Consider the following 25,797-nt stretch of genomic DNA (forward strand, 5'->3'; position numbering starts at 1 on the left):
ACAATGTATAATGCAATCATAACAGTTAATATTTATTTTTCATAACAATTCCTTATTCTAAGCATGGACTAATAGAGTCTAAAAAAAACACCATATATTCTATTAGTCCATGTTCTAAGTTAACATTTTAAGTTTTAATTTGTACACAATACATTCTAAGTACGAAAACATCTTATATAGGTTTATGATTGATATTTCACTAGTGAATAGCAATATAATATACATAATTAAGAAAATACTACTAAAAATTATAGCAAAATAACTGGTTAAATGCAAGTTTATTATATCTTACTGTACAATATACAACGTGTTAAAGATTTTTTTTTTTACAAAACAAACACACAAACATAATATAAAAAATAAACTATGGCAAGCTCTATTATAATTTAAAACTTATAAACAATATTAATATTGACTATACAGTCAAGTCGTTTAGTCTAAAGCAACTATAAAACAATAGCACGAGGGTCTGATGATTCCTTTTTCCGAGGCGGATTATTTTATTGTAAGAATGGCGGAGGTACAGACAGAACTCACAGTCGAACTTAATGGCCTCTATCTTTATGAAAAATACAGCTTGATTGTGTATCAGTAGCAGTTGACGGAATAACTTCTCAGTTGAGCGTTCTCAGTTGTTTGTCGTGGCTGTACCTTCAGTCACAACGAGCATTCCTGTCCACACTAACTCACGTTACATTTCACATTAAATTTAAATATTTAAATTATTTTTTCATCACCGGTATCGTCTCGAATCCTCACGGACACAGCTACGAGTTATCTTTAACTTTGATTTATATTATATATGCACTAGTGGCCGCCGGTTGACGAAATAACTTCCCAATTGAGCTTTCTGTACCTCAAATAAGAATGACACATTTGAAACAGCTATAGTTCAGTGTCAAGCATTCCCGTCCACTCAAACACATATTCCAACATTGAGTTACCATGTACTACGTACTAGAGAGGGCATCTCTACTAAACTATTTCTATCACGAGTTAGAGTCAATCGTCTCAAGCCATTTTTTTTGTTACATTAAAAAAAAGTAAAGAAAATTTTATTCATATTTTTTTTAATAAGATAAACAATATTTATTTGTTACATTGATTGGATTTATACGTAATAAAAGGCAGAATATCTACAAAGTGTCTACTCACTATCCGGCCGGCGACGCCGCGCTTGTTACACAGATTTTGTTCGTGGTGTCCTCTCTATAGTAATACCTCAATGTATTCCAATAATCTTTTCGTCACCGACTAGCGCGGCACCGCCTTGCATACTCCGGCGCCACCTGGTGGAGCCAGTTAGCATCTATAACAGACACAGTTACTAAGTAGGCTCGTCTCGTATGCAATAGTTCCGAATACAGTAACGCGGGTGGTGGCGGCCGGATAGAGTGTAACACGGACGCGGGATGTATGGACGCAGCTGTGTTCGATGCGGTGACGTAACGACCCACACCGCCTGTGGCCCCGCCGCGTGCCCACGCGCAGTTCGTGAATAGACCGCTGAGAAGGCACTTTAGTAACTGAAAAAAAATAAACAAAAACATTCAGTATGTCTGAATGCACAATATTTTATTGCAAGAAAATTTGATATATCGAATAGAAAGTTTACACTTGAGTTAAGATTAGGATTCATTTAGTTCTGCTTTGCTTCGATTCTAAATATAACACTAGTTATATATTACCTATTTGTAATAATGGATTGCTACCTTATTATGATATACAATAATATTATATTTTTTTATATAATAATAAAATATGTAGTGTTTGTTAAGTTTAAGTCTGTATTTAATAAATTATAACTTATTCCAAGAGTTTTATTTCTAGTTTACACAAAAAATAAATAACAGTTAAAAATACCTGATCCAAAGCCGTTCCACAACTCATCACTTCCATATTCAACCTTTGACAAATTGATAGCAACTGGTGTCTAATGTCGCACGCGTAAGACAAATTCTTATGGTTCAAATAATTCTCTTTACACCATTGCTGTAAGATAATTTTTTTATTAGGTAACAGAAACCAATTCTGCCAGATTACAAATAATTTTTATTGTTTACCTTTTTAAGAGGTGCTTTACAAAACGCTTTAAAAACGTTAAGAAGAGTGATATGATCGCCGAGAGGTGACACAAATTTTTGTTTGACTTTTATGGCTTCTTCCCTTTTGTGTAATGGCGTGTAAAACACATTTTCACTGGACATAACCGCTACGAGACTTAATGCCTGTAATAATCACCAATTTTACTTTATGAATACCTATAAATATATATATAATTACTAGCGGTCCGCCCCGGCTTCGCCCGTGGTACATATTTACGTTTTCTCTACATAAAAACCATCCTCGTACTTCAAGGAATATAATAAAAAAAGAATTATCGAAATCGGTTCAGCCGTTCTCGAGTTATGCGCTTACCAACACATTTTGCGATTCATTTTTATATATAAGAAGATATCACTACATAGTATAAAACAAAGTCGCATTCTCTGTCCCTATTTCCCTATGTCCCTATGTCCCTTTGTACGCTTAGATCTTTGAAACTACGCAACGGATTTTGATGCGGTTTTTTTTAATAGATAGAGTGATTCAAGAGGAAGGTTTATATGTATAATAACATCCATTAAATAGTGGAGAAGTACCGTTATTTTTGAGGTTTCTAATGTGATGTCGTAAATAATTACATTTCTTCCGCTTACATTGCAAACGCAGGCTGAACCCTACGAGTTTTATCAAAATAATGTACTAAGTATTGTACACATTGAAAAGGTCTACAGAAAAGTCCGCGATGGCATATGTCTATCTCTTATGGATAACCCACAATAACTTTTTTTGTCATTTACTTTTTACGACAAATAATGGCTAATTTTCGAAGCCATTTTAACCAATACAGCATTAATCCTTAACCAATTAAATACCTTGAATACATTGTTCATTTAATATAGATCTATATGGCCCTTTACACCGTATGATTTAAGTGAATATTTTCGAAGATATTACAGATTTAAAAATTGCGGGACGTACCGTTTGCGGCGGTACCGGCCGGCCGCCCGGCTATCTATTTTAATACCCGTGCGAAGCCGCAAACGCTACGTCCGCGTCCCGCAATTTTTAAATCTGTAATATCTTCGAAAATATTCACTTAAATCATACGGTGTAAAGGGCAATATAGATCTATATTAAATGAACAATGTATTCAAGGTATTTAATTGGTTAAGGATTAATGCTGTATTGGTTAAAATAGCATCGAAAATTAGCCATTATTTGTCGTAAAAAGTAAATGACAAAAAAAAGTTATTGTGGGTTATCCATAAGAGATAGACATATACCATCGCGGACTTTTCTGTAGACCTTTTCAATGTGTATAATACTTAGTAGGTACATTATTTTGATAAAACTCGTAGGGTTCAGCCTGCGTTTGCAATGTAAGCGGAAAAAATGTAATTTTAAGAAACCTCAAAAATAACAGTACTTCTCCACTATTTAATGGATGTTATTATACATATAAACCTTCCTCTTGAATCACTCTATCTATTAAAAAAAACCGCATCAAAATCCGTTGCGTAGTTTCAAAGATTTAAGCGTACAAAGGGACATAGGGACATAGGGACAGGGAAAGCGACTTTGTTTTATACTATGTAGTGATCTATACTTACTTCCTCTAAACAATTGTATTCTGTAGCATTTAAAATTATTCTAGAATACTTGGGATCAATCGGAAATGCTGTCATTTTCTTCCCAAGTGTAGTTAATTTTGGATTACTTTCGTTTTCTATAGCTCCTGAAAGAAAAATAAATAAAAAATATTGCAAAATTTATAGTAATTATGTAGATTGTAGATAAGCACAGTCATATGCATAAAATTATCAAAATTAAATAATACTTTACCTAGTTCTTTTAATAGGGTTATTGATGCTTGAACAGAATCGGATGAAGGTGCATCAATTAAGGGAAATGTGCTGGGATCCATCCCCGTAGCTATTAACATTAACAAAGTTGCTGCCAGTGGACACCTGATAAACGAGAAAAATTACAAATTACAAATCTAAGTTGTATTTCCCAAAGAAACATTTTTTCAGTAATCTGATTGTGCTGACACATTTCGTTTTTAGACTTCAATGGTGCTACCACAAAAAACTTTAGACAGGGTTTAACTTTAAGCGCGGGTTCACTTTAATCTGGTTTTGTCGTATTTCACATAGACAACTATTAAAGTGACAAATTCCTGGTTTAAAGTTAGACTGTGTTTAAATTGTTTTCTGGTAATACCACAATTATTTAATTCCTTATACTATTAATTAAAATTTTAACAGATATTTCCAATATGTGTAATATTTAAGCTTCGTAGATCACATACTTTATGGAGCTATGTAATACGTACCAGCCGTAATATATATACAGGGTTACTTGTAAAACACCAGCAACCTCGCAGGACAAGATAGCTAACATCATAAGTAACAACATTTGTTCTACTTCAACTTTTTTAGGCGCGTTGAGAATAAAATTTCATGGCACTAACGTCACGTCGCGTCATGTAGTAAGATGACGATTTTGGTATCACATCATAAGAAGATTCACATCATAAGAAGTTTCACTTCTGGCACGTGTGCTCGGCCCACACGCTCTTTCTTTGACTTGCCTCAATATCTCCGGCGTATTGTGCGTTGGGCGCGCCGCGAACTCGCTCGCCGTGTAGAGGCGGTAGGCGGCGCCGGGCGCGGTGCGGCCCGCTCGCCCCGCGCGCTGCCAGCACGCCGCCTGCGAGCACGGCACCACGCGGAGCCGCTCTGCGCCCGTTGTCGTACACCACGTCCTAACGTTATTTGGAATTATATATTGGAATTTTATAGTTAAACAGCTAAAGCTTAAACATTTACAGACTATTAAAATAAACACTCATACAACATCAACACATACACACATACACATACACATATACACGCACGCATACACACACTTAACACTTAAAATGGCAAGTAAAGTTTGAAATATTTTTTATGTATAATACGATGAAAGAGATTGAGCCTCACAACACAGGGTATCCTAGTATGGGGTTCAATGCAGCATACGTAACTATATTATGTAACATTTTTTGAAACTAATAAAGAAATTTTTCATTTTCATTTTTCAAAGTCTGCGATTCCACCAGAGATGTGCGAGAACGCATAGCGAGGGATGTGTTTGTAAAGGACCAGTAGTATCGCTTACAAACGCTAATATGATTGGTTCTTTACAAACACATCCCTTGCTATCTCTTTTAGAAAAGCACAATAGTGTAATTTATACTTTCTATTGTTATACCTTGATGGAATTACATTTGTACATAGTTTAGATGTTTAAAGAAACACACAATTCATTATTTCTAATTTTATATCCTTCTCGATTTTTAATTTATAAAAACTACGACCGGTTTCGTTACATCATTGTCAGCTTTAAAGTAATGTTATAATAATATAATGCCTTGCGTTTGCACTGATTGACGTATTTGCTCTCGTGCGAACGGAATTATTTATTTTTATGTAGAATAATATACAAAATCATACGTAGTTCGTGACCGTGCTGCTTTAGTTGGATCTTGCGGATACAAGGCGAGTGTCTTAAAGTGAAGAAATTAAAAAAAATGAATGGAAAAGTAGTTCTTATTAAACCTTACCTTTCTTTGACAACTCCAGTGTCTATAACACATTTGATTTGTGGAATTGTTACAGACGCTTCAGCTATATTAGTTGCTAAGACAATTTTCCTCATTCCAGCAGGCACAGGTTGCCACACTTGCAATTGTTTTGCAGCTGGAAGACCAGCATATAATGGACAAACCCTTATGGGTGGCCCTTGTGATTCCTAAAATTAGCAAAGTTTTTAATGATACTTTTAATATTTTAACTTCACAAGTTTATAATAACAAAAACTATTTAATTGAAAAAAAAACGGGTTGCACTCCGGGAGTGCCGGCAGAAGTGAAAACTTGATTATTAACGTTCAGCATGTTTGATATTTTGGAATGGTATCCGTCTTACGCATGAAATATAAGGGCTAGAAAAAAAAAACATCCGTCTTACGCTTTTTCGATCAGGTCACGTGTCCTGACGCGAGTTTAAGATTTTATACCCAACGCCGCTAAAGAAGTGCTCACTTCAAAAATGCCAAACATGAACTCACCTTTGCTATTTGCCTGATGTTAGCCATTACAGTTTCAATTTCCTCTTGGCCAGTGAGGAATACTAAAAAATCATGACTGAAATCATTTAAAATTCTGAGTTATATAAATGATGCATAATATATTAAAGTAAACTTAATTACTAGTATTTAGTGCTTATTTCAGTAATATGCACAATACTTACTTGGCCGGTGTAGTAACATGTAGCTGGAATATAGCACAAACCACAGAATATTGATAGTCATCCTGCTTTATTTGTGAATGATATATTGTTACTGGAAATGTGCGCCCTTCTAGGTATATTACTGCACAATTGTCATAATAATTTCTAAATGTATCGACATCCATTGTAGCAGACATAATAATTACCTAAAAATTGTATATAGTAAGTAGAGATTATACAGTAAATTTAACATATTCTTAATTGTATATTTCACTATATTCTTAATAGAGCAGGCTCCAAGGAGATGTTTGTTTGCATAAATAGCGGACCTAAATCTGACTTCTGATATATATTGTATAGATCCCAGACATCCTATAGACAGATGTTGCCAACCAGTTTTGTGGTCCCCTTCCCCGCACCCCGGTAATAAAATATGGCATACAAAGAAAAAATAAACATTTCCAAAACATGCCGCGTGGGGTATCAAATGAAAGAGCTTATTGAGTAGATCACGAATATATAGCATACTATAACATTTCTTACACTTTCTCTAAGATTTTTTAGAAAATTTACGAAAATGGTCCATTTTTGAGTTAACTTTAAACCACTATAGATTGAAAACTCATGAATATATTTTTTAAATTATTATTTTAAATAATTAACAATAGTCCATTGTTTACGATTCAATAGTTCGTACAGTGAAATAGTTGCATGGGGGAGTGGGGGGAGCATCCAAAGATGGCGAGTATATTTTCAAGTTTATGCCAAATCTAATCACACAGAGGCTGATTCAAGAATTTTCTGCCATATTTTTCATTCAGTCGAACACAAAGACAGTGCAGAGATAATTATTCTAAGCCCTGACACCGATATTTTTGTATTAGGCCTTTATTTCTGGCATAAACTTGAAAATATACTCGCCATCTTTGAATGCTACCCCCACTCCCCCATGCAACTATTTCACTGTACGAACTATTGAATCGTAAACAATAGACTATTGTTAATTATTTAGAATAATAATTTAAAAAATATATTCATGAGTTTTCAATCTTTAGTGGTTTAAAGTTAACTCAAAAATGGAGCATTTTCGTAAATTTTCTAAAAAATCTTAGAGAAAGTGTAAGAAATGTTATAGTATGCTATATATTCGTGATCTACTCAATAAGCTCTTTCATTTGATACCCCACGCGGCATGTTTTGGAAATTTTTATTTTTTTCTTTGTATGCCATATTTAATTACCGGGGTGCGGGGAGGCGGACCACAAAACTGGTTGGCAACATCTGTCTATAGGATGTCTGGGATCTATAGAATATATATCAGAAGTCAGATTTAGGTCCGCTATTTATGCAAACGAACATCGCCTTGGAGCCCGCTCTATAAACGATTTTCATAATCTTTTAACTAGGGATGAACGATACATGATTTTGCCGATACGATACCGATACCGATATCGATATCGATGGCTTGGTAGAAAAATAAATAGTGAATAATGCATAAAAGTTACCAACATTTAACAGAGATTCAACTGTAAATCGTATTCTTTTAAATAAAAATGCCAAATCAAAAAACAAGAAAACCATTTATTTTAGTATTATTATTTTGCAAAGTCAGTTAAACTTTAAGTTATACACATACAATCAGTTCCTAATAAAAGTTTACTATTGGTAGAGTTTTTTCAAAAAACAAAGTGCGCACGCGCGGGTGGCCTCCCGCATCGTTCATTGGGCGCGGTTTTTTGAATTGTTTCATATCGGTATCGGTTGTTTTATAATCGGCGATACCGATATATCGGCTTGCCGATTATATCGGCCGATATATCGGTATCGGTATCGTTACATCCCTACTTTTAACACTTTAAAATTCAAAAATAAATTTCTTAAACATGTACCTTTAACTTATTTGGCTTGAACTTTCTTTCTCTCTGTGCCAATTTCACTATCCCAAATAAGACATCTGTATTCACAGTCCTTTCATGAGCCTCATCCAAAATTATAATAGAATATTTCAATAACAGTGGGTCAATAATAGCCTCCCTCAATAACATACCATCAGTTAAATATTTAACTTTGGTTTGTGGACTTGTCACATCTTCAAATCGAACAGAATATCTAAAAAAAAGAGTTACAATACAAAACTTTCATAATTTCAAAAAATATTATGCATTGTGTGTCTTTCACAGATGTGGTACTTCATTACTACCTATCTAAAAATGTGCAAATTCGGAGACCACCAGATATTTACTTAATAAATATTTACTTTCCATAAAGATTTATAAGAATAGTAGATTTTGTTTTAAGGAGTCCTTCATATTGTTTAGTCAAAATAATGAAGAATATCAAATTTACCCCACAATGGATCCTATTTCTGTTTTCATCTCAGCTGCCACTCGGAGCGCTAGTGTGATAGCTGCAACTCTCCTAGGTTGTGTAACAGCTATTCTACTGGTGCCTTCGAGCCTATGCTCATGAATTAACTGGGGGATTTGGGTAGTTTTTCCACACCCTGTTTCACCTATCAATATCATTGTGTTGTACTTCTTTATCTCTTCAATAAGTCTAAAATTAAGAAAAAATTGCAAAATGTTTCTGAAACCAATCTTATGTTATATCAATTATCATACAAGGATAAACAAACTCACCTATTTCGAACAGTGTAAACTGGCAATAATTTTCTGGACTGTTGAAAATCTTCAGAGATAACATTAACATTATTACTTGGAGGAAGAACGGATCCATTTATTTTATTTTCAAGTTTTTGGTCAACCGGCTTCTTATTATCGATACTTAGCTTAATCCTTTTTGCCTTAATATCGAAATGTCTCTTCTGATCTTTGTCCTTCCCAAATGATGTATATTTAGAATCCATTTATTTATATATTTATTTATTTATGATAAGGTACCTTACAGCTAGCTTATTATAAACTAAGCTATTATAAACTTAAATTCAATTATATTTCTCGGCTTAGATTACTGTAACATAAAATAAATAATATTAAATTTAATAATTTTTATTTATAGTCAATATAATCTTTCAAATAGTGCAATTTTGTAGGTTATTTTTTGAAATACAAAGCAAGTGTTTTAGCATGTCTGGTGCACTACATACAAAAGACGATTAATGCCATCCGTCTACCAATAGATGCCGCTAAGTGTATCATTTTAACCAGCAAAAAATAAAATTAGATTTAATTGCAATTTCATTGCTTTTTATAATTTTTTACATACTTTTGTAAATGGAACCTACCTATTTAATTTAATTTTCACTCGATTTTAACTAATTTTACAGAAAAGTTTATATTCAAAACAACGCCATCTCATGAAACTACTATAAACAAGTTATTCTCCTCCGATTTGGCGATGCTAAACGAATACTAGATGGCACTAAGACGTTTTTACGTTACTTTTCACGTTTTTAACACAGACTAATAATAATATCACAGACCACAGACTAATAATAATATACTACGTTTTTAATACATATAGTCTCATTGCCTTTGCAGTACCTATAAAAAATATTGTAAATGTGTTAAAGCCGTTATTAATTATTACTAACTGCGTTCCTGTAGCGGCTTATATTAGGTAGGTACCTATAGTCTGTCCACTATAAGAATTGCTTTTTGACAGCTCGACGGGTGATACCAGAAGTGATGTTCAAAAGATTATCGATTGTGATACCATTTCAATTATAAATTTAAAATATTATCATAAATCGAATCAGGTACGTAAATAATAATTACAACGTAAACGTACTAATAAGATATGTAATAATAAGACCACATATCTATGCATTGTATGTTAAAACTAAACTAACCACATATTTTATTATTTATTGGTTTCTATCTTACAATTCGGTTGTCTTTACGTTTAAATTATATAACATAACTAGCTGGTGCGTTGTGCGCGGGCTGCAAGCAGCCCGCGAGCCCCTTTTGCCCCTGGGTTGAAGCAATAGGGCAGTCATTAGAAAATGTGTTAGAATTCCAAGTTAATTTGTGATTTTCTGCTAACAGCAATTCCACAGTCAATCGGAAGTGCTTATAAATTCCCACTTAAAAAAATTTATATTCTGGAATGCTGTCGACCTTCGAGGGTGCGTGGTGCGCGGGCTGCAAGCAGCCCGCGAAGCATCACAGGGCAGAAATCTTCAGTCAGTTGAAAATGCATAAAAATTCCCCGTCAATTTGTTAATTAATATCTGCTAACAGCGATTCCACAGTCAATCGGAAGTGCTTATAAATTACCCATTCAAATATTTTCTATTCCGGGGGGCTGTCTACCTTCGAGGGTGCGTGGTGCGCGAGCTGCAAGCAGCTCGCGGCTCATCCCAGGGCAGAAATCTTCAGTCATTTGAAAATGCATTTGAATTTCCTGTCCATTTGTTACATCTGCTAACAGCAATTCTACAGTCAGTCGAAACTGTTTTTAAATTACTTATTCAAATATTGGTTAAATTCTTGAAACGTGATCCCCGAATTTCATCATTTTGAGGTGTCTAATGGATAGTGGGCAGTGACTTTTCATAATAAACTGTTAAAGAGTTTACTTAACACGCTCGTCGCTTCGCTCCTCGCTACCTATTTGAATATTTACGCCGGCCGCTGACGTGACTTGCTCGCTTCGCTCGCTTGGCTAGTGCGGTAGTTCAAAAGTACCCTAACTCGCTCGTCGCTTCGCTCCTCGCTACTTCTTTGAGTATTTACGCCGGCCGCTGACGTGACTTGCTCGCTTCGCTCGCTTGGCTAGTGCGGTAGTTCAAAAGTAACCTAACTTGCTCGTCGCTTCGCTCCTCGCTACTTCTTTGAGTATTTACGCCGGCCGCTGACGTGACTTGCTCGCTTCGCTCGCTTGGCTAGTGCGGTAGTTCAAAAGTTAACCTAACTCGCTCGTCGCTTCGCTCCTCGCTACTTCTTTCAATATTTACGCCGGCCGCTGCCGCGATTCGCTCGCTTCGCTCGCTTGGCTCGTGCGGTAGTTCAAAAGTTAACCTTACACGCTCGTCGCTTCGCTCCTCGCTACCTATTTGAATATTTAAGCTGGCCGCTGCCGTGACTCGCTCGCTTCGCTCGCTTGGCTCGTGCGGTAGTTCAAAAGTTTATAAATATTTTCTACTCCGGGAGGCTGTTCACCTTTGATGTTGCGCGGTGCGCGGGCAGCAAACAGCCCGCGGCGCCGTATTTGCCGTTGCTATTCCTATTACCCATCCTACTATGGAAATTTCCATACAAAATTTTCGAAAAAAAAAATTTCGCTTTTTACCAAAAATTATTATATGCCTGGAAGCGGACCAGGTTTTGAAGCATTTTTTACTTCGGCGACCCCGACCTAAGTGCCACCGGTTCAGAGAGCCGTTGAATTTCGTGATGTATGGAAAATGGAAACCGGGGGTCGGAGAGAAATTCTGAGTATGCAGTTTTGTAAATATGGCCGATAAGAGCACAAAAGTCAATTTTCAGACCGATCGTAAAGTAACCGGCGCCACCATCTTGCTTTGAAAAATTGGCCATTTTTGAAAAAAAAATTGCGTCCAATTTGAAATTTCTCCATTGCCCTGGTAGCGCCCCATCTTCCTGATCATTTTTTAGTTCTACACCCCCCACCTATCTGGCGCCGTTTCGGAGAGCCGTCGAATTTCGCGTTGTATGAAACTCGGAAACCAGCGATGGAAACTCGATGATGAGTATTCCAACGTAATGTGAGGCTCGATTAAAGCCCCTGTGCCAAGTTTCAGCGCGATCGGACCAGCGATGGCCGTTTTAGCATTTGTATGGCGGCGGCCATTTTTTCCGCCATTTTGAATTTTTTTCACTATCTGTGGTAATTGCTCGAGGTCTACTACAAGTTTAGTTTGAGCACCCCAGATGTAGCTGCTACCGTTTGCGCGGGCCGTTGACCGTCTTCGCGAGATGAGGGAAAGTTTAAGATATCGGATTTTTCTGGATATCCTGGGAGCTGGGCGAGTATGAATGCATCATTGGTGTGTTTCTCCGTTGCGCCACCTCGTCTAAATTTACGTTTTTATGTTTGCGCCAAAAATGGAAAAATTCCAAAATCGAGCGACCCACTATGGCTCCCTGGTAGCGTCCCAGGGTGGTGATCATTTTTAGTTCCGGGACCCCCCACCCAACTCGCACCGTTTCCGCGGGCCGTTGAATTTTCCAATGTATGAAAGTCGGAAACTGGGGCCCGGAGCCACTCGAACGGGGCACCGATCGATTCGCCGGCTCGAACAGAGCACGTGTGCCAAATTTGAGACGTAAGGATTCATAAACGGCGATTTTGGCAAAGTACGGCGGCCATCTTGTTTTCGCGAAAATCCCCATTTTTCCACCTCCCCTGGTAATCGCCACCAGTTCCGAGCATTTTTTGTTCAGACACCCCCCCTCCAGGTGCCACCGTTTCTGCGCACCTCCAGGGGTCCACTCGGTATTCGAAGGTGATCGAGATCGCTATATTTTTCCTCTGGTCGCTCGGCGCACCTCTACACGATCACGTCGTTATCCCCCCCACTTTCCGCGTAGTTTCCGAGAAAAGCGATGTCAGTCAGTGAGTGAGTGGTAGTGTAGCTTTATATATTATAATAATAATAATAATAGAAGAGTTTTTCTGTATCGGATATATTTTACAGAGTATTTGTATCGATTATTCTAATCTATCGACCCATTATTGAATAATTCTGTGTAGGCATCACTAAGTGGGCGGGACCTGTCCATGAAGTACGATAATTATTTGTATGACATTTTAACATAGACAATACAATCCTACATAGGCGTGAAGCTGTCAAAAAGCAAATAATAATATAATGGACAGAGTATAGTGTATTGATCGTTTTCATACGAAAAATGAATTGTCGGAAAACTTGCGAGATTGTGTGAATATTTGATTGCAAGATCTCATTACAAAATAATAATAATAATTAATCTCATTGCAGACGACTTTAATATTGAATTAAATAAAAGCAGTATAAATCTATACTTATAATAAATCTGTAGAGAGGCCAATTCTGTACATGAAATATATTTAAAAATACAACCTATACTTAAACCGTAGTAAGTATATTATTTCTAGTCACATTTAATTATAAGTATATAAATTATAAATAAATATTAAAGGACAATATTACACAAATCGACCTAGTCCCACAGTAATCTCAATTAAGGCTTATGTTGTGGGTACTAGACGATGATAAATATAATTTAATATTTTATAAATACATATCCCACCAAAAACATTTTCATGTAAAATGTTGCCAAGACGAGCCCATATGACTCGCACTGTCAAAAAGTTATCAGATCTCATGTAGAGCCAAGCTTCTAACACTACACGCCCTAACTCTACAAGGCCTAACTTCACAAACTCTACACCTTAGTCAAAATATGTGGCTTGGCCATTTCGCTACATTCACATCGGCGTAAGGTGAAAAATTAATTCACTGTTCATTACTTTTGTGTTATACAATAGTTCTTGTAGTAACGAACGGCCAAGCCACATATTTTGACTAAGGTGTAGAGTTTGTGAAGTTAGGCCTTGTAGAGTTAGGGCGTGTAGTGTTAGAAGCTTGGCTCTACATGAGATCTGATAACTTTTTGACAGTGCGAGTCATATGGGCTCGTCTTGGCAACATTTTACATGAAAATGTTTTTGGTGGGATTTCATTTCTTTTTGTAAGTTGTTTGTAACAATTTTTTTTTTATTTTTAGCTACTGTGTGGACGTAAGAGGCAGGAGACGTTCGCAACACTTCTATTCATTCATATTTATATGATCTGATCTGAAGTAGGTATATGTCTCAATATATGTCGATTAAATTTTTATTTTTTTTTTAACAAGGAGTACCTATACATATATATATATATATATATATATCTAGGGGAACCAAGTTTTAGATTATTAGATTAGACCTCTAGCGTCATCAAAATTTAATTTAAAATTACAGGTCTCATACAAACTCCCATCCCCTAGTTTAAGGGGTTGGGGGATGAAAGTTACAAGTTTTATAATTTTTTTGTTGTTTGTGTGCTAATACTAGCTTACATACAAAATTTCAGCTTTCTAGGACATTAGGAAATACCTTAAGAATTTTGATGATCATCAGTGAGTCAGTGACGAAATTAGCGTTTTTTAGATATAAATAAAATCTGAAGTATTAAAGCTAATGTAATTAAAACTTAATATGTTAAATAAGTCCGCTATTGACAATATATCCCGAAAATTTTGTTGATCTAGCATAATCCAAACCCAAGTTATGAGGGTTCAAAAAAACGTCGAAGCGCTTCGAGAAAAGGTAGGTAGTGCCCGTGCGTTTCGCTTGGCTCGTCTTGGCGGGGGCACTACCGTGCCCCCAGATATAGATAACACCCAGACCCAAAAACAAATAATCAAGTTCATCACACAAATATTTGCCCTGACCGGGGATCGAACCCGGGACCGTCAGCTCAGTAGGCAGTTACTTTACCTCTGCGCCAACCGCGTCGTTAAGAATATCAAGAAATCATCATAATGATAATAAATCGAAACTAAAGTTAAATACCTACCTACGTCATCTTGTTTTATTTTCTAAATAATCCTATCAGATTACCTTTATATGAAGTATTAACCAAAAAGTTTTGAGATTTAAACCGTAGAAAAGGTTTTGAATGATCCTTTGCGTTTTTTTTCTTTATGCGCCTAAAATTAAATATTTCGACATCGATTCCCATAAGAATGAAGTATTTTCCCGTTATAAAAAGTAGCCTAAGTTCATCAGGTAGGTATAATTTTTGCTTCGAATGGTGAAATAATTTTTCAAATCAATCCAGTAGTTTCGGATCCTATCCAATACAAACAAACAAACAATCAAATCATTTCTGTTTTGTAGATAAATACGAAAGTTACTCCGTCATAGTAGGACAAAATAGAAAATAGTGGGACCACGAGAAAATAGGTATTCCCGCACGCGTCTGAACCGATTTTGATGGAAATTTCGATATACATACACGGTACATACCTACGTTGAAAAAGGACATCTCAATTTTGTTGCATAAATATTAGTTGGATTCAAGGTGTAGGAACAGGGATTGAATAAGGCACACGGTTGAAGCCGTAGAATGAAAGTTGGTAATTTATAAGATTAATTTATTGTATAACTAGCGACCCGCCCCGGCTTCGCACGGGTGCAATGCTGATACTAAATACACTACAGAAAAACTGTGAACGTTGTATATAAAAACAGCGGCCCGCGGGCGGCCGGCCGGTACCGCCGCAAACGCTACGTCCCGCAATTTTTAAATCTGTAATATCTTCGAAAATATTCACTTAAATCATACGGTGTAAAGGGCCATATAGATCTATATTAAATAAACAATGTATTCAAGGTATTTAATTGGTTAAGGATTAATGCTGTATTGGTTAAAATCGCATCGAAAATTAGCCAATATTTGTCGTAAAAAGTAAATGACAAAAAAAAGTTATTGTGGGTTATCCATAAGAGATAGAAATATACCATCGCGGACGATTTTAGGGAAGCGCGCTCCATCTTAGGCCACATCTCAGCTTACCATCAGGCGAGATTGTGGCCAAGCGCTCCCCTATTGTACAATAAAAAAAAAAAAAAAAAAAAACTTTTCTATAGACTTTTTCAATGTGTATAATACTTAGTACATTATTTTGATAAAACTCGTAGGGTTCAGCCTGCGTTTGCAATGTAAGCGGAAAAAATGTAATTTTTTACGACATCACATCAGAAAACTCAAAAATAACAGTACTTCTCTACTATTTAATGGATGTTATTATACATATAAACCTTCCTCTTGAATCACTCTATCTATTAAAAAAAACCGCATCAAAATCCGTTGCGTAGTTTCAAAGATTTAAGCGTACAAAGGGACATAGGGACATAGGGACATAGGGACAGGGAAAGCGACTTTGTTTTATACTATGTAGTGATGATAAACTACTTCATTTTACTTAAACATATTCTATTTATCATTCATTGACTTATCATAATGAGTCTAGTTAGGTACTAGTACCTATTATGTGAAAATTTTGAAAAAAATGTTTTCTTTAGAAAATTATTTAGCATTAATTACCTTGTCTTGTCATTAATTTATTTACCTACTTGGTAATAATCGGTCGAACACTTGTTTAAAGTTTATTTTCCTTGTCTTTTCCAGGTAATCTAAATTATTTAATTTTTGCAGTAGGTAATTAATTCATTTCGGCTTGAACAGACAAGGCCATTAGGTGAAGCGAGATTGCCAAATATGGGTGATCTGTAGATTGCCGTCCTGCTGTCGTGCGTTCGCGGTACGGACGCCGCGCTGTTGCCGCACCGTGCATTTTGTATGAAAACAAACGACCGGCCGTGCGCCGTACGACAAACGCACAGCTTCGGCACTGTAGCGACTAGCGGTCCGATACGAAACGCATAAATTGAAAGAGCCATAAGTGTTGGAACAACATTCCACCACCATTTAACCAGTTTGACAAATATTAATAATTTTCGTTTCCAATACCGGAGACATATTTTAAAATCCTGTTCTAACCCTGCATTTGTATCGAATTACAGTTTACACATAAACTTTAATTAAATATTTATTTTATTTACTGGTTATAATATAACATAACATTATATAGACCGTTATTTTCTGCCTATTTATCATTATAATTATAAACATTGTAAGTATATGTTAACGGAAATGTATGTAATCCGTCATTGTATGAAATTCCCAGGAAATGTATGTAATTCCTAAAATCGCATGGAAATGTGTGAAATAAATTATTTTATAGTACACATTTCCTAGGAAATCCATACATTTCCTAACTAACAGTCGGAAATGTAAAACATCTAAGATATTGGAAGGTACGCGGGACGAGGGGTATGTATGTCGCAATCGGATTGTATAATCCGCCGAATTACAAACGGCCGGCATATTGTAATATACCGAAAATTCGTAATCAGAATTTTTTGGTTTGGATAAGGGGGTGGGTTAGGTTAGGTTCGTGTTTTTTAGAACTATACAGAAATAGGAGCCCCACGAAGAAAAAGCGTGGAAAATGCCTGGAAAATGCCCGGAAAATGCTCGGAAAATCCCCGGAAAATGTCCGGAAAATGCGTGAAAATGTCCGGAAAAAGCGTGGAAAATGCCACTTCAAATTTGCGAAGTAATTAAAGCAGAAAACCAAAAAAGAAAAAGAAAGCTTAAAATCTTTCATATTAAATGTATACGGGATATTCATATTTCATACGAGGGTTTAAAGATAATTTTTTTGATATTTCTCGATTTATTTTTACAAATTTATTACGGTCATTTTACTCATTAGGTTAAGTACTTTCGATATCAGTTTAAAGTTTTTTGTTATCTGTAATACTTACGGAAAAATCGCCTGTGCACACTTAACGATTACACCCTGTATATATGTATATATATGTATATCATGTTTTAACTGATGTATTTATTTATTTATTAGTATTTATCATATTAATAGAAATATATCTTTCACATAATATACTCATGTTAAATTATCATTATATACAATTCTAGACTGAAACTCCAATAGTCACTTGGGGTCACTGAAAATCAGTGGTGGTGAGGTATTAATCACCTTGCCACCATATACTGAGTTGGCTCCATTTGTCAGGTCACTCACTGCCACATTACAGTTCTTAGGAATAAGATTATTTTTATTTAATTATTTTTCTTTTTATTTCTTTTTGTTTTTCCTTCGTTTATAAATGTATCTCGTGTTGTGATCTTGACAATAAATGTGTTTTATTTATTTATTTTTTTTAATGTCCCTAACTGCATGCTTTTCATGCAGTTGTCCGCACCATATGTATTGTGGTCTTTGTCCATACACACTTTCTCCAAAGCCCTGCTTTGGTCTTGTTTGATGTATAAGCTCCTGTATATTAGTAAAAGTTAATCAAATATTTAATTCTTATTTCTTGAAATTTGGTATAGTATTCTTTGTGTGATACAAATCAAAACCAACAGTCAGGTTAGGTAGACTACAATTTACAAAACTGGCAGGGTTGCCATGCAATGGTTGGTGGTTAATGAAACACTTGACTCGACTGTAAGCTTGTATTGAACTGCTTAAACTGTAGAACAACAGGACTATATATTCTAGACGCACACATACAATAGATTACACACTACACTGTAAACTGTAGAATTAATATTAAAGACATAGTTCACTATATATTTTGTAGTCTTTGATTATTTATACAACAGACTAGAAATAAATACTATGTATGCGATTATACCTATTCTAGCCATCCATTTTAGTGTTCCTTAAAATTAAGTACATCTTAGTCAAAGGACAACTTATTGTGTGTTTGCCCGTAATGCACTCATAATAATTTTAAGTTGAATGTTTGTCATTCTTTATGTACCAAACACAGTCACGGCCACGGCGCTCATTCCATTTTACTGGTATTAAAACAGATGAAATCCTTCATGATCCCATATCCTTCTTAGTAGCAAATGTAGAAATCCCTTTCTTGTGTCTACAATGTTTTTGTGGAGAATCGTATTTACATTTGGGATGGATTAATTCTTCTCCTCTCTTGAACAAATTTGTTATTGCGAACGTAAGCAATAAGTCTGTAATAAAACAATCTTATATTGGGTTACAAATCCATACCTAAACCAATCATTAAAAATCATGTTTGTAAAAATTTATGTTCAGAGAAAATATCAGTTTACCATATAAAGCTTATTTTCTGCCGTTTTTCTGCCTGTAGATTCTACATAACCTGACAGTCCATCACTCATATTTAGCACTTATTTTTCAACAATTAAAAACGAAAACAAACAAAGCTTCTCGTTTTGGTTTTGACAGAATCTCGTAAATAAACTGAACTAAATACCAGTCATAATAATGTAGGTACTCACTACTCTGTGAGTCAGCTTTGTTTAATTAAAAATCCGAGTAGGTACAAAATATTATGTTGACAGTTGACAGTTGACACTTGACGCCAAAGACTTGAAAATAAAAGGTACGTGTACATATATTTACATTAGTGCCATCTAGTGGCTCTGGAAGGAAAAGAACATCAAGTCAGTGTTTAACGTGCCATCTAGTGTGTTAAAAGCAAAAGACTAAGAGATATAATCGAACATGTAGTACGTTATTTCCCCACTGGCGCTTTAATTGCGTAAATTCATAGTGCAACTTTTTTTGTATGGAGTGCACCGTCTGTTGTATACGTAGTATATTATTATTAGTCTGTGGTTTTAGGCAAGTTTTAGGACATAATATGTCAAAAAGACAATCATTGTCATTTGTCTGACGTCTGTTGTCATTGCCAGTGCCATAGACAAAGAAACAGACCAAAGAGTAAAGTAAGGAGTAAAGGGATAAGGGGCGTTCAAGTATTAGGGCGTATGCAGAAATAAAGCTGGTAACTTATAAGCGCTTACCGAAGCTTGTCAGCGCTGGTAACCGCGCAGGAAAATATATGAACACGCGCCGATAAGCGCTGAACGGCGCCGACAAGCTTCAACAAGCGCTGGTCAGCGCTGGGCGCTGAAATATAAAATTTATCTTGGTTTGCTTCAACCTGCTTCCTTTGTGTAGAACGAACCAGCGCTTACAAGCGCCGGTAAGCGCTTATAAGCTTCCAGCTTTCTTTCTGAATAAGGCCTTACGCTAAGGCCTTATGAGGGCGGAATCAAGGTGGAATCTATTTATTGACGTAGTAAGGTTGTCCACACAGGTTGTCCACAAGCACAGAACATCCACAAGGTTGTCGTGGTTGTGGTCGTGGTAACGTTTAGCTTCACATCAATTCGTAGACAGAGAAACTCTCTGTCTACCTCGCTGTCTACGCTTCAATAGGCATGACGACAGTAAACCATAAATGATCGTATTAGTGTTTTAAGGGAATATGTATAATAAATAAATTAACTATAGTGACTTAGAAATCTTAAAAACATTAAGATTAATGAGATTATCAATAAAATAAAACATTGAAATTCTGCAGTTGGCCATTTTGACTAAAACACGTGTGACGTCACGCTTAAGTAAACAACTCACGACAGATGTGATTTGTTGTTATGAATATGTTGAGAATACGCATTTTTATTTATTTTCTATTGTTTCACGTATGCTTTATCGACTCAGAACAGAAATATAATTGCGAATTCACGAATACATGGTTCGGGGTTCTCCGGGATAACTATATACAATCATTTCTTATTATTTTCTTGCTTGAAATAATTACTAACACATTTTTGAGCATTATTTTTATGTGGATTCACACTGCAATACTGCACACCACTTATAAACTTAGTAATTCGTTTCTATAACACATATTAAATAAATATTTTTTAAATTTTCTTCGCAATGCGTACAAATAATTACGTATTTACTAAAGAGTGACGTCACGCCTACGCCATGACACCTGCGAACTGTTTTGGCACAGTTAATAAATATTTTTTGAAAAATGGCTTTTATCTTCGTTAAATTTAAGTATATTACCGAAATATAGGGTTTTTCTTGTATAGTAAACGTTAACACACATTATGGAAGAGGATTTCAAAATCTTTCGTCATGCCTATTATTATCAATCACTTGTCAGTTGTCAAATGAAATGTCAAAGTCGTACAATTTATATTTTATATTCATTTCATTCCCGTATGTGTTACTTTTTAACTCTTTGATTTCATTTCAGTAGTGAAAAAAGAATCATCAAATAACGAGTTTCTCAAAAGTAATATTATAATAATTATTTTAACTATAGACTTTATAATGAACTCTTAGTTTGGATCAATAATAAAAAAAAAACTATATTTCTGCTACAAAATGTTCTCAATAAGCAAAATTTATTCACGTAAATATATTAATATCAGAACTTATGTGCAACATCAAAATCCGTTGCAACGAACTTTAGAAGCTTTAACAGGCAATATTCGATTTGGAAAGTTAACAGAAACTCCTCCTTCAAAGCATCCCGAACATGCAGACATAGTAATAATTGGGGGAGGATTTTTAGGATCATCAGCAGCTTATTGGTTGAAGACTATAGCGGGAAAAGGTTTAAATGTAGTTGTTTTGGATAGAGAATTTGTATGTTTCTTGCTACATTATTATAATTGAATACCCCTCAATCAATTTTTACATCTCATTTAACCCATTTAAATGTTTCAGAATAATTCAGCTCCACGAAAAATTCCTATAGGGATAATAAGCCATCATTTTTCATTGCCAGAAAATATCCTGTTATCAAAATTCTGTGCTGATTTTATAAGAAATACAAAAGAACATTTGGGTACAAATGTTAATGTAAGGTTTCAACCGCATGGCTATTTAGTCCTTGCAAGTGATAACTATTGTGATTTATTAGAAAGGAATGTTTCTGTACTTAAAGAGTATGCCATCAAAAATGAATTGCTTTCCCCTGAACAGATTAAGAAAAAATATCCTTGGATTAATGTATCTGATGTGAAACTTGGTAAATTTGGCTGTAATATTTAAAAAAAATATAATAATAGTATTATACAATTTAACACTTACATTTCAATCACTGCATTACAGGATGTTTAAGCACAGAATGTGAAGGTGTATTTGATTCCTCTGCACTGTTGCGAGGTATGATGGAAAAATCTATAGAGCTAGGAGCAAATTATGTTAATGGCAATGTGGTTGGATTTGAGGTTGAAACCCAAAGAGATGTATTAATAGAAGGTGTCAAACCTATGTCTTATCAAAAACTAAGTAGAGTAGTTTATAGAAATGAGGAAAATGAAGAAAGAGCTATAAAATTTGCTGTCTGTATATTAGCAAATGGATATGAATCACCAGAAGTACTGAAATTGGCGGAAGGTGGAAATGATAATGCACTTCTATCAATATCTTTACCTATAGAGAAAAGGTAAATGCATTGTAATATTAAACATAGTTTTTATTTCATTGATATATTAATATGATATTGATCTAAAGCGACTAGATAATCATTGCAAAATAAAATTATATATTTCTGCATTATTAACAAAGCTACAATTATTATCTATCAGTATATATCAAATCATTCATCAACATTTTTTCAGGGAAGTAAATATTTATTCTTTGGGTGAAAATTCGGCTAAAGCTTCAATTGGCCTGAATTCTCCTTTAGTAATGGACTCTTCTGGCTTATGGTTACGAAGAAATGGATTAAAAAATAATCTTATTTGTGGACAAATACCAGTGAAGTCTGATAAGCATTTATCAAATGAAGAAAATTATGAAAGAATATTTAAACCTTCTTTACACAATAGATTTCCAAGCTTTTCAGATATGGAAGTATGTATTCTCATTGCTCAGAATTGCAATACTATTTACATTACATTTATTGCAATACTACATTTTGTCAGATTGCTAAATCCACTTTTTTCTTTCAGGTGAATAACTTAGATTCTGAAGTTTATGACTGTAATACATATGATGAATCAGGTATTATAGGCCCACATCCTTATCATATTAATGTAATTTTAGCCACCGGATTTGGAAAATTAGGTAAAATTTTATTTAAAATTTTTGATATATTTTTTATAACATTTATCTGCTATTTCGATTTTTATTTTATCAGGTATCCAGCATTCACCGGGCATAGGAAAAGCCATAGCTGAATTAATTGTTGAAGGCCGTTACACAACCACTGATTTAACAAGATTAGGTTTTGATAGAATATTAGTAAATGAACCTCTAGTTGACTTTAATATTTACTAACTTATTGTATAAAAATAAAAACATGTCATCATAGTGGATTGTTTTATTTTCTATGGTTCTGAAACATTGACACAAAAATCATAAAATTCCATCAATTTAAAATAACATGAAGAAAAACCATTATGTTTTCTTAAAATGAAATAACGAGGAATAATAAATATAAATGCCGTTAAATAAAAACATAAATTTAAGAAATACATTGACAGTAACAATTTATCATGAAAAAAAAATAAACACTATAGTCTATACAAACTATCATTTTCCTAGTTTCTATGGTATTAAATTATTAATTATCAATACAGTACATTTATTTTTGCTAACATTTTAGCTATTACTGTGTGTACTGGATTTATTTAAATTGTCCAGGTGGTGCAGCAAATAATGCACCACCTTGTTTGGATGCAGCTCTTGATGGAGCAAATCCTAAAAGCTTTTGAATATTTTGCCTGAAAAATAAAATTATTAGTTCCAATTATAGAATCTATAATATTAAGTGATATACTTTTTACCAACTAATGAAAAAGTATATTTACCTAATACTCATTGTACATAAAATATACAAAAATATAAATGAGCAGTCAGTATAATCATCACCAGGTAAATTTCTGTGGCTTAAACCTTGAATCCATGAAATTGGATAAAAAGGCAGTTTTGCTACAACTCTTCCATCAAATCTGAAAATCAAATCAATTAAAAGCTATTTTATAGTCATATAAAATAGATAAATTACACATTTTACATACATAGCATAACTTATAAACAGCATTATAAGAACAAGTTTCTAGAATCTAACAATTATGATTAAAATGTGAAAAGGAGTTTTTTTTTGCACGCCTCATAAGCAAAGCGTTGAGGTGGGTACTACTGTCACTTCGCGCAAAACATCTGATTTTTCAAACTTAAAATGTCTTTATGTATCATACATTGCACTTGTAAGATAATACATACACACACATATTAAGAAAAAACACTATTTTTAACGTTCATGATATTTTTGATGTCATTTTTGTTATTTAAACTAGTTAAAAAACAGTTTAAAAAAGTTCTGTCTTGGACGTCCGTGTGTCTGTATGTGCGGATCCTTTTTCTTGTTAACACGATAGCGACCGAAATACTTTACTAATCGAGTCTTTTTTTTTCTCTTACGCTTGAGTATGCTCAGGAATAGAACCCTTTCATTTTTCAGGGTCTGATTCGATGTGGTTTAATTGTTGTTAAATAAACAAAAATAATAATCAATAAATATTTATTAAAAAAAAATTATGAGGCGTGCACTTTTGGATTTTCCAAATTATTTTTATTTCATTTAGAAGAACTGTATGAACTTACAAGATAATTAACAAATGGATTGAATATGATAATTGTTTCTATAATCTTATATTATTTGATACCTACATGCTATTGAACATGCTAAGAAGTGCTGTAAAAGCAAATCCAATGGCAAACATAGACTTCATCTTGACTAAACTGAGATCCCTATTATTATTTTTAAGCCTCTCTTCCTCACGTTCAATCTTTTTCTTATGTTGTTTATCTAAAGAATCGCCATGAACCTCCTTGCGTCGCTCCACTTCAACAACAAACAAAAATTATATATTTTAATGTAAATTATACCAAAAAATAATAAATTTCAAAAACATCGAACTTCAATATTTAAAGCACAATATCATACATTTTTTACTTTGACGTTCAACTTCAACTTTGAGTTTCTGATACTTCTCTGTTCCATATACTAAAATCCAAGTCAATCCTGAAATAGTAAAATAATTATTTGTTTATCAGTAATAAAAAATATATGAAATATAAAAAAATGTTTAAAAAATTACACTAGCAGAAATTATCAGATCGTGAATTCAGGCTCAGCTAAGCATAGGTAACCATTAGATGATTTTATTAAATAGTCCCCATCAGAAATTAATTTAAAATAGGTGACTTAGCATAAGCTTCATCCACTAATCTAACGCTATTGAATAAGTACACTGTGAATTATTTTTAAAAATAATACCTTCACTTAGTAAGGCAGTGCATATCGAAATAAAAACTATCAGCAAAGAATCACCCCACATTATTATATATAGTTTAAACTTTTCTCATATAAAACTTTAAACTAATCTATTTTTAAGTAGTAAGTACGTATCAGTTTTATATTCTATTAATTATATTAATTATATTTTTTTTATTATAATTTTATATCGTAATCATATGCATGCGAACTTCGACAGCGGACGCCGGACAGCCACAGGCCACTTTGTCAAATGTCATTGTCATCTGACGCACAGAACATAATAGGTACTCAGGTACTCAGCCATAAACAAATATTTTCTGTCTACGCGTGTAGCACAAAATATTAAAATATTTCACAGATATCTGTGACAGATATATTTGATTTGATAGAGAGATCTATATATCTGTGAAATTGTGAAATATTTTAATAGAGAGTTATCTATGAATTAAGTAACGACCAAGAAGCTTATCTAATACACTGGAGATTTCAGTATGAATGACGCCTGTATGTTATTTTATCCCTTTCACACCTAACTAGGCAAGTGGGTGTGAAAGGGATAAAAAACATACAGGCGTCATTCAAGGTCATATTTTCTTGTTACAAGTTAATGTTCATACTGAAATCTCCAGTGTATTAGATATAAGCTTTTTGGTAACGACTAATAAAAAATCTGCTTTAGTCAAATTATTGCCTTTTAAATACAAATATAATGAAGTACAAAATAACATGCCCGGACTATATTTTTTACTGTTCTGTGATTTTACCAGTTTACTTTTAATAT

The 25,797-nt window shown here is 34.2% G+C and overlaps 3 protein-coding genes and 1 long non-coding RNA gene across 5 annotated transcripts; 1 reads left to right on the forward strand and 3 right to left on the reverse strand.

The window, feature by feature from the left end:
- Nucleotides 1-340: 340 nt before the first annotated feature.
- Nucleotides 341-9,399, reverse strand: ath (ATP-dependent RNA helicase DHX33). Of its 2 annotated transcripts, none has more exons than XM_089706609.1 (12): nt 8,960-9,399; nt 8,667-8,832; nt 8,210-8,429; nt 6,342-6,526; nt 6,160-6,235; nt 5,654-5,841; nt 4,640-4,813; nt 3,889-4,013; nt 3,657-3,781; nt 2,064-2,228; nt 1,864-1,992; nt 341-1,526 (listed from the first exon to the last, which is right to left on the reverse strand). In XM_089706609.1, the coding sequence occupies exons 1-12, from the start codon at nt 9,054-9,056 to the stop codon at nt 1,248-1,250; spliced, it is 1,929 nt and encodes a 642-aa protein (XP_089562735.1). In that variant the 5' UTR covers nt 9,057-9,399; the 3' UTR covers nt 341-1,247. The 2 variants fall into 2 exon arrangements, with proteins under 2 accessions (XP_089562735.1, XP_089562729.1); XM_089706603.1 differs by having other exon boundaries at nt 8,667-8,876.
- Nucleotides 9,400-18,367: 8,968 nt separating this feature from the next.
- LOC149490599 (uncharacterized) lies at nt 18,368-19,184 on the reverse strand. The gene is made up of 2 exons (XR_016317003.1): nt 19,006-19,184; nt 18,368-18,903 (listed from the first exon to the last, which is right to left on the reverse strand). It is a non-coding gene; the product is annotated as an uncharacterized LOC149490599 (long non-coding RNA).
- Nucleotides 19,185-20,890: 1,706 nt separating this feature from the next.
- On the forward strand, nt 20,891-23,044 carry LOC149490600 (FAD-dependent oxidoreductase domain-containing protein 1 homolog). The gene is made up of 6 exons (XM_089706622.1): nt 20,891-21,370; nt 21,452-21,755; nt 21,839-22,175; nt 22,351-22,585; nt 22,684-22,798; nt 22,872-23,044. The coding sequence occupies exons 1-6, from the start codon at nt 21,107-21,109 to the stop codon at nt 23,009-23,011; spliced, it is 1,395 nt and encodes a 464-aa protein (XP_089562748.1). The 5' UTR covers nt 20,891-21,106; the 3' UTR covers nt 23,012-23,044.
- Nucleotides 23,040-25,244, reverse strand: LOC149490601 (calcium load-activated calcium channel). Its single transcript, XM_089706656.1, has 5 exons — nt 25,017-25,244; nt 24,684-24,761; nt 24,407-24,581; nt 23,545-23,685; nt 23,040-23,457 (listed from the first exon to the last, which is right to left on the reverse strand). Exons 1-5 carry the CDS (start codon nt 25,075-25,077, stop codon nt 23,361-23,363), a joined length of 552 nt encoding a protein of 183 aa, XP_089562782.1. The 5' UTR covers nt 25,078-25,244; the 3' UTR covers nt 23,040-23,360.
- Between the last annotated feature and the right edge of the window lie 553 nt (nt 25,245-25,797).

The sequence above is a fragment of the Colias philodice genome, chromosome 2, assembly GCF_061535455.1.
Source record: "Colias philodice isolate Cphi_HAF_F1 chromosome 2, ilColPhil1 Martin Lab GWU primary, whole genome shotgun sequence".
NCBI classification, from domain to species: domain Eukaryota; kingdom Metazoa; phylum Arthropoda; class Insecta; order Lepidoptera; family Pieridae; genus Colias; species Colias philodice.

Coding starts and splice junctions, on each gene's coding strand:
- LOC149490601 (XM_089706656.1), bottom strand. CDS start 25,077: ATGTGGGGTGATTCTTTGCTGATAGTTTTTATTTCGATATGCACTGCC. Junction 23,686..24,406: donor CTTAGCATGTTCAATAGCAT/GTAGGTATCAAA, acceptor TTTGATTTTCAG/ATTTGATGGAAGAGTTGTAG. Junction 23,458..23,544: donor TTATGTACAATGAGTATTAG/GTAAATATACTT, acceptor TTTATTTTTCAG/GCAAAATATTCAAAAGCTTT.
- LOC149490600 (XM_089706622.1), top strand. CDS start 21,107: ATGTTCTCAATAAGCAAAATTTATTCACGTAAATATATTAATATCAGA. Junction 21,371..21,451: donor TTGTTTTGGATAGAGAATTT/GTATGTTTCTTG, acceptor TAAATGTTTCAG/AATAATTCAGCTCCACGAAA. Junction 22,799..22,871: donor CACCGGATTTGGAAAATTAG/GTAAAATTTTAT, acceptor TTATTTTATCAG/GTATCCAGCATTCACCGGGC.
- ath (XM_089706603.1), bottom strand. CDS start 9,186: ATGGATTCTAAATATACATCATTTGGGAAGGACAAAGATCAGAAGAGA. Junction 2,229..3,656: donor AATACAATTGTTTAGAGGAA/GTAAGTATAGAT, acceptor TGATTATTACAG/GCATTAAGTCTCGTAGCGGT. Junction 1,993..2,063: donor GTAAAGCACCTCTTAAAAAG/GTAAACAATAAA, acceptor ATTATCTTACAG/CAATGGTGTAAAGAGAATTA.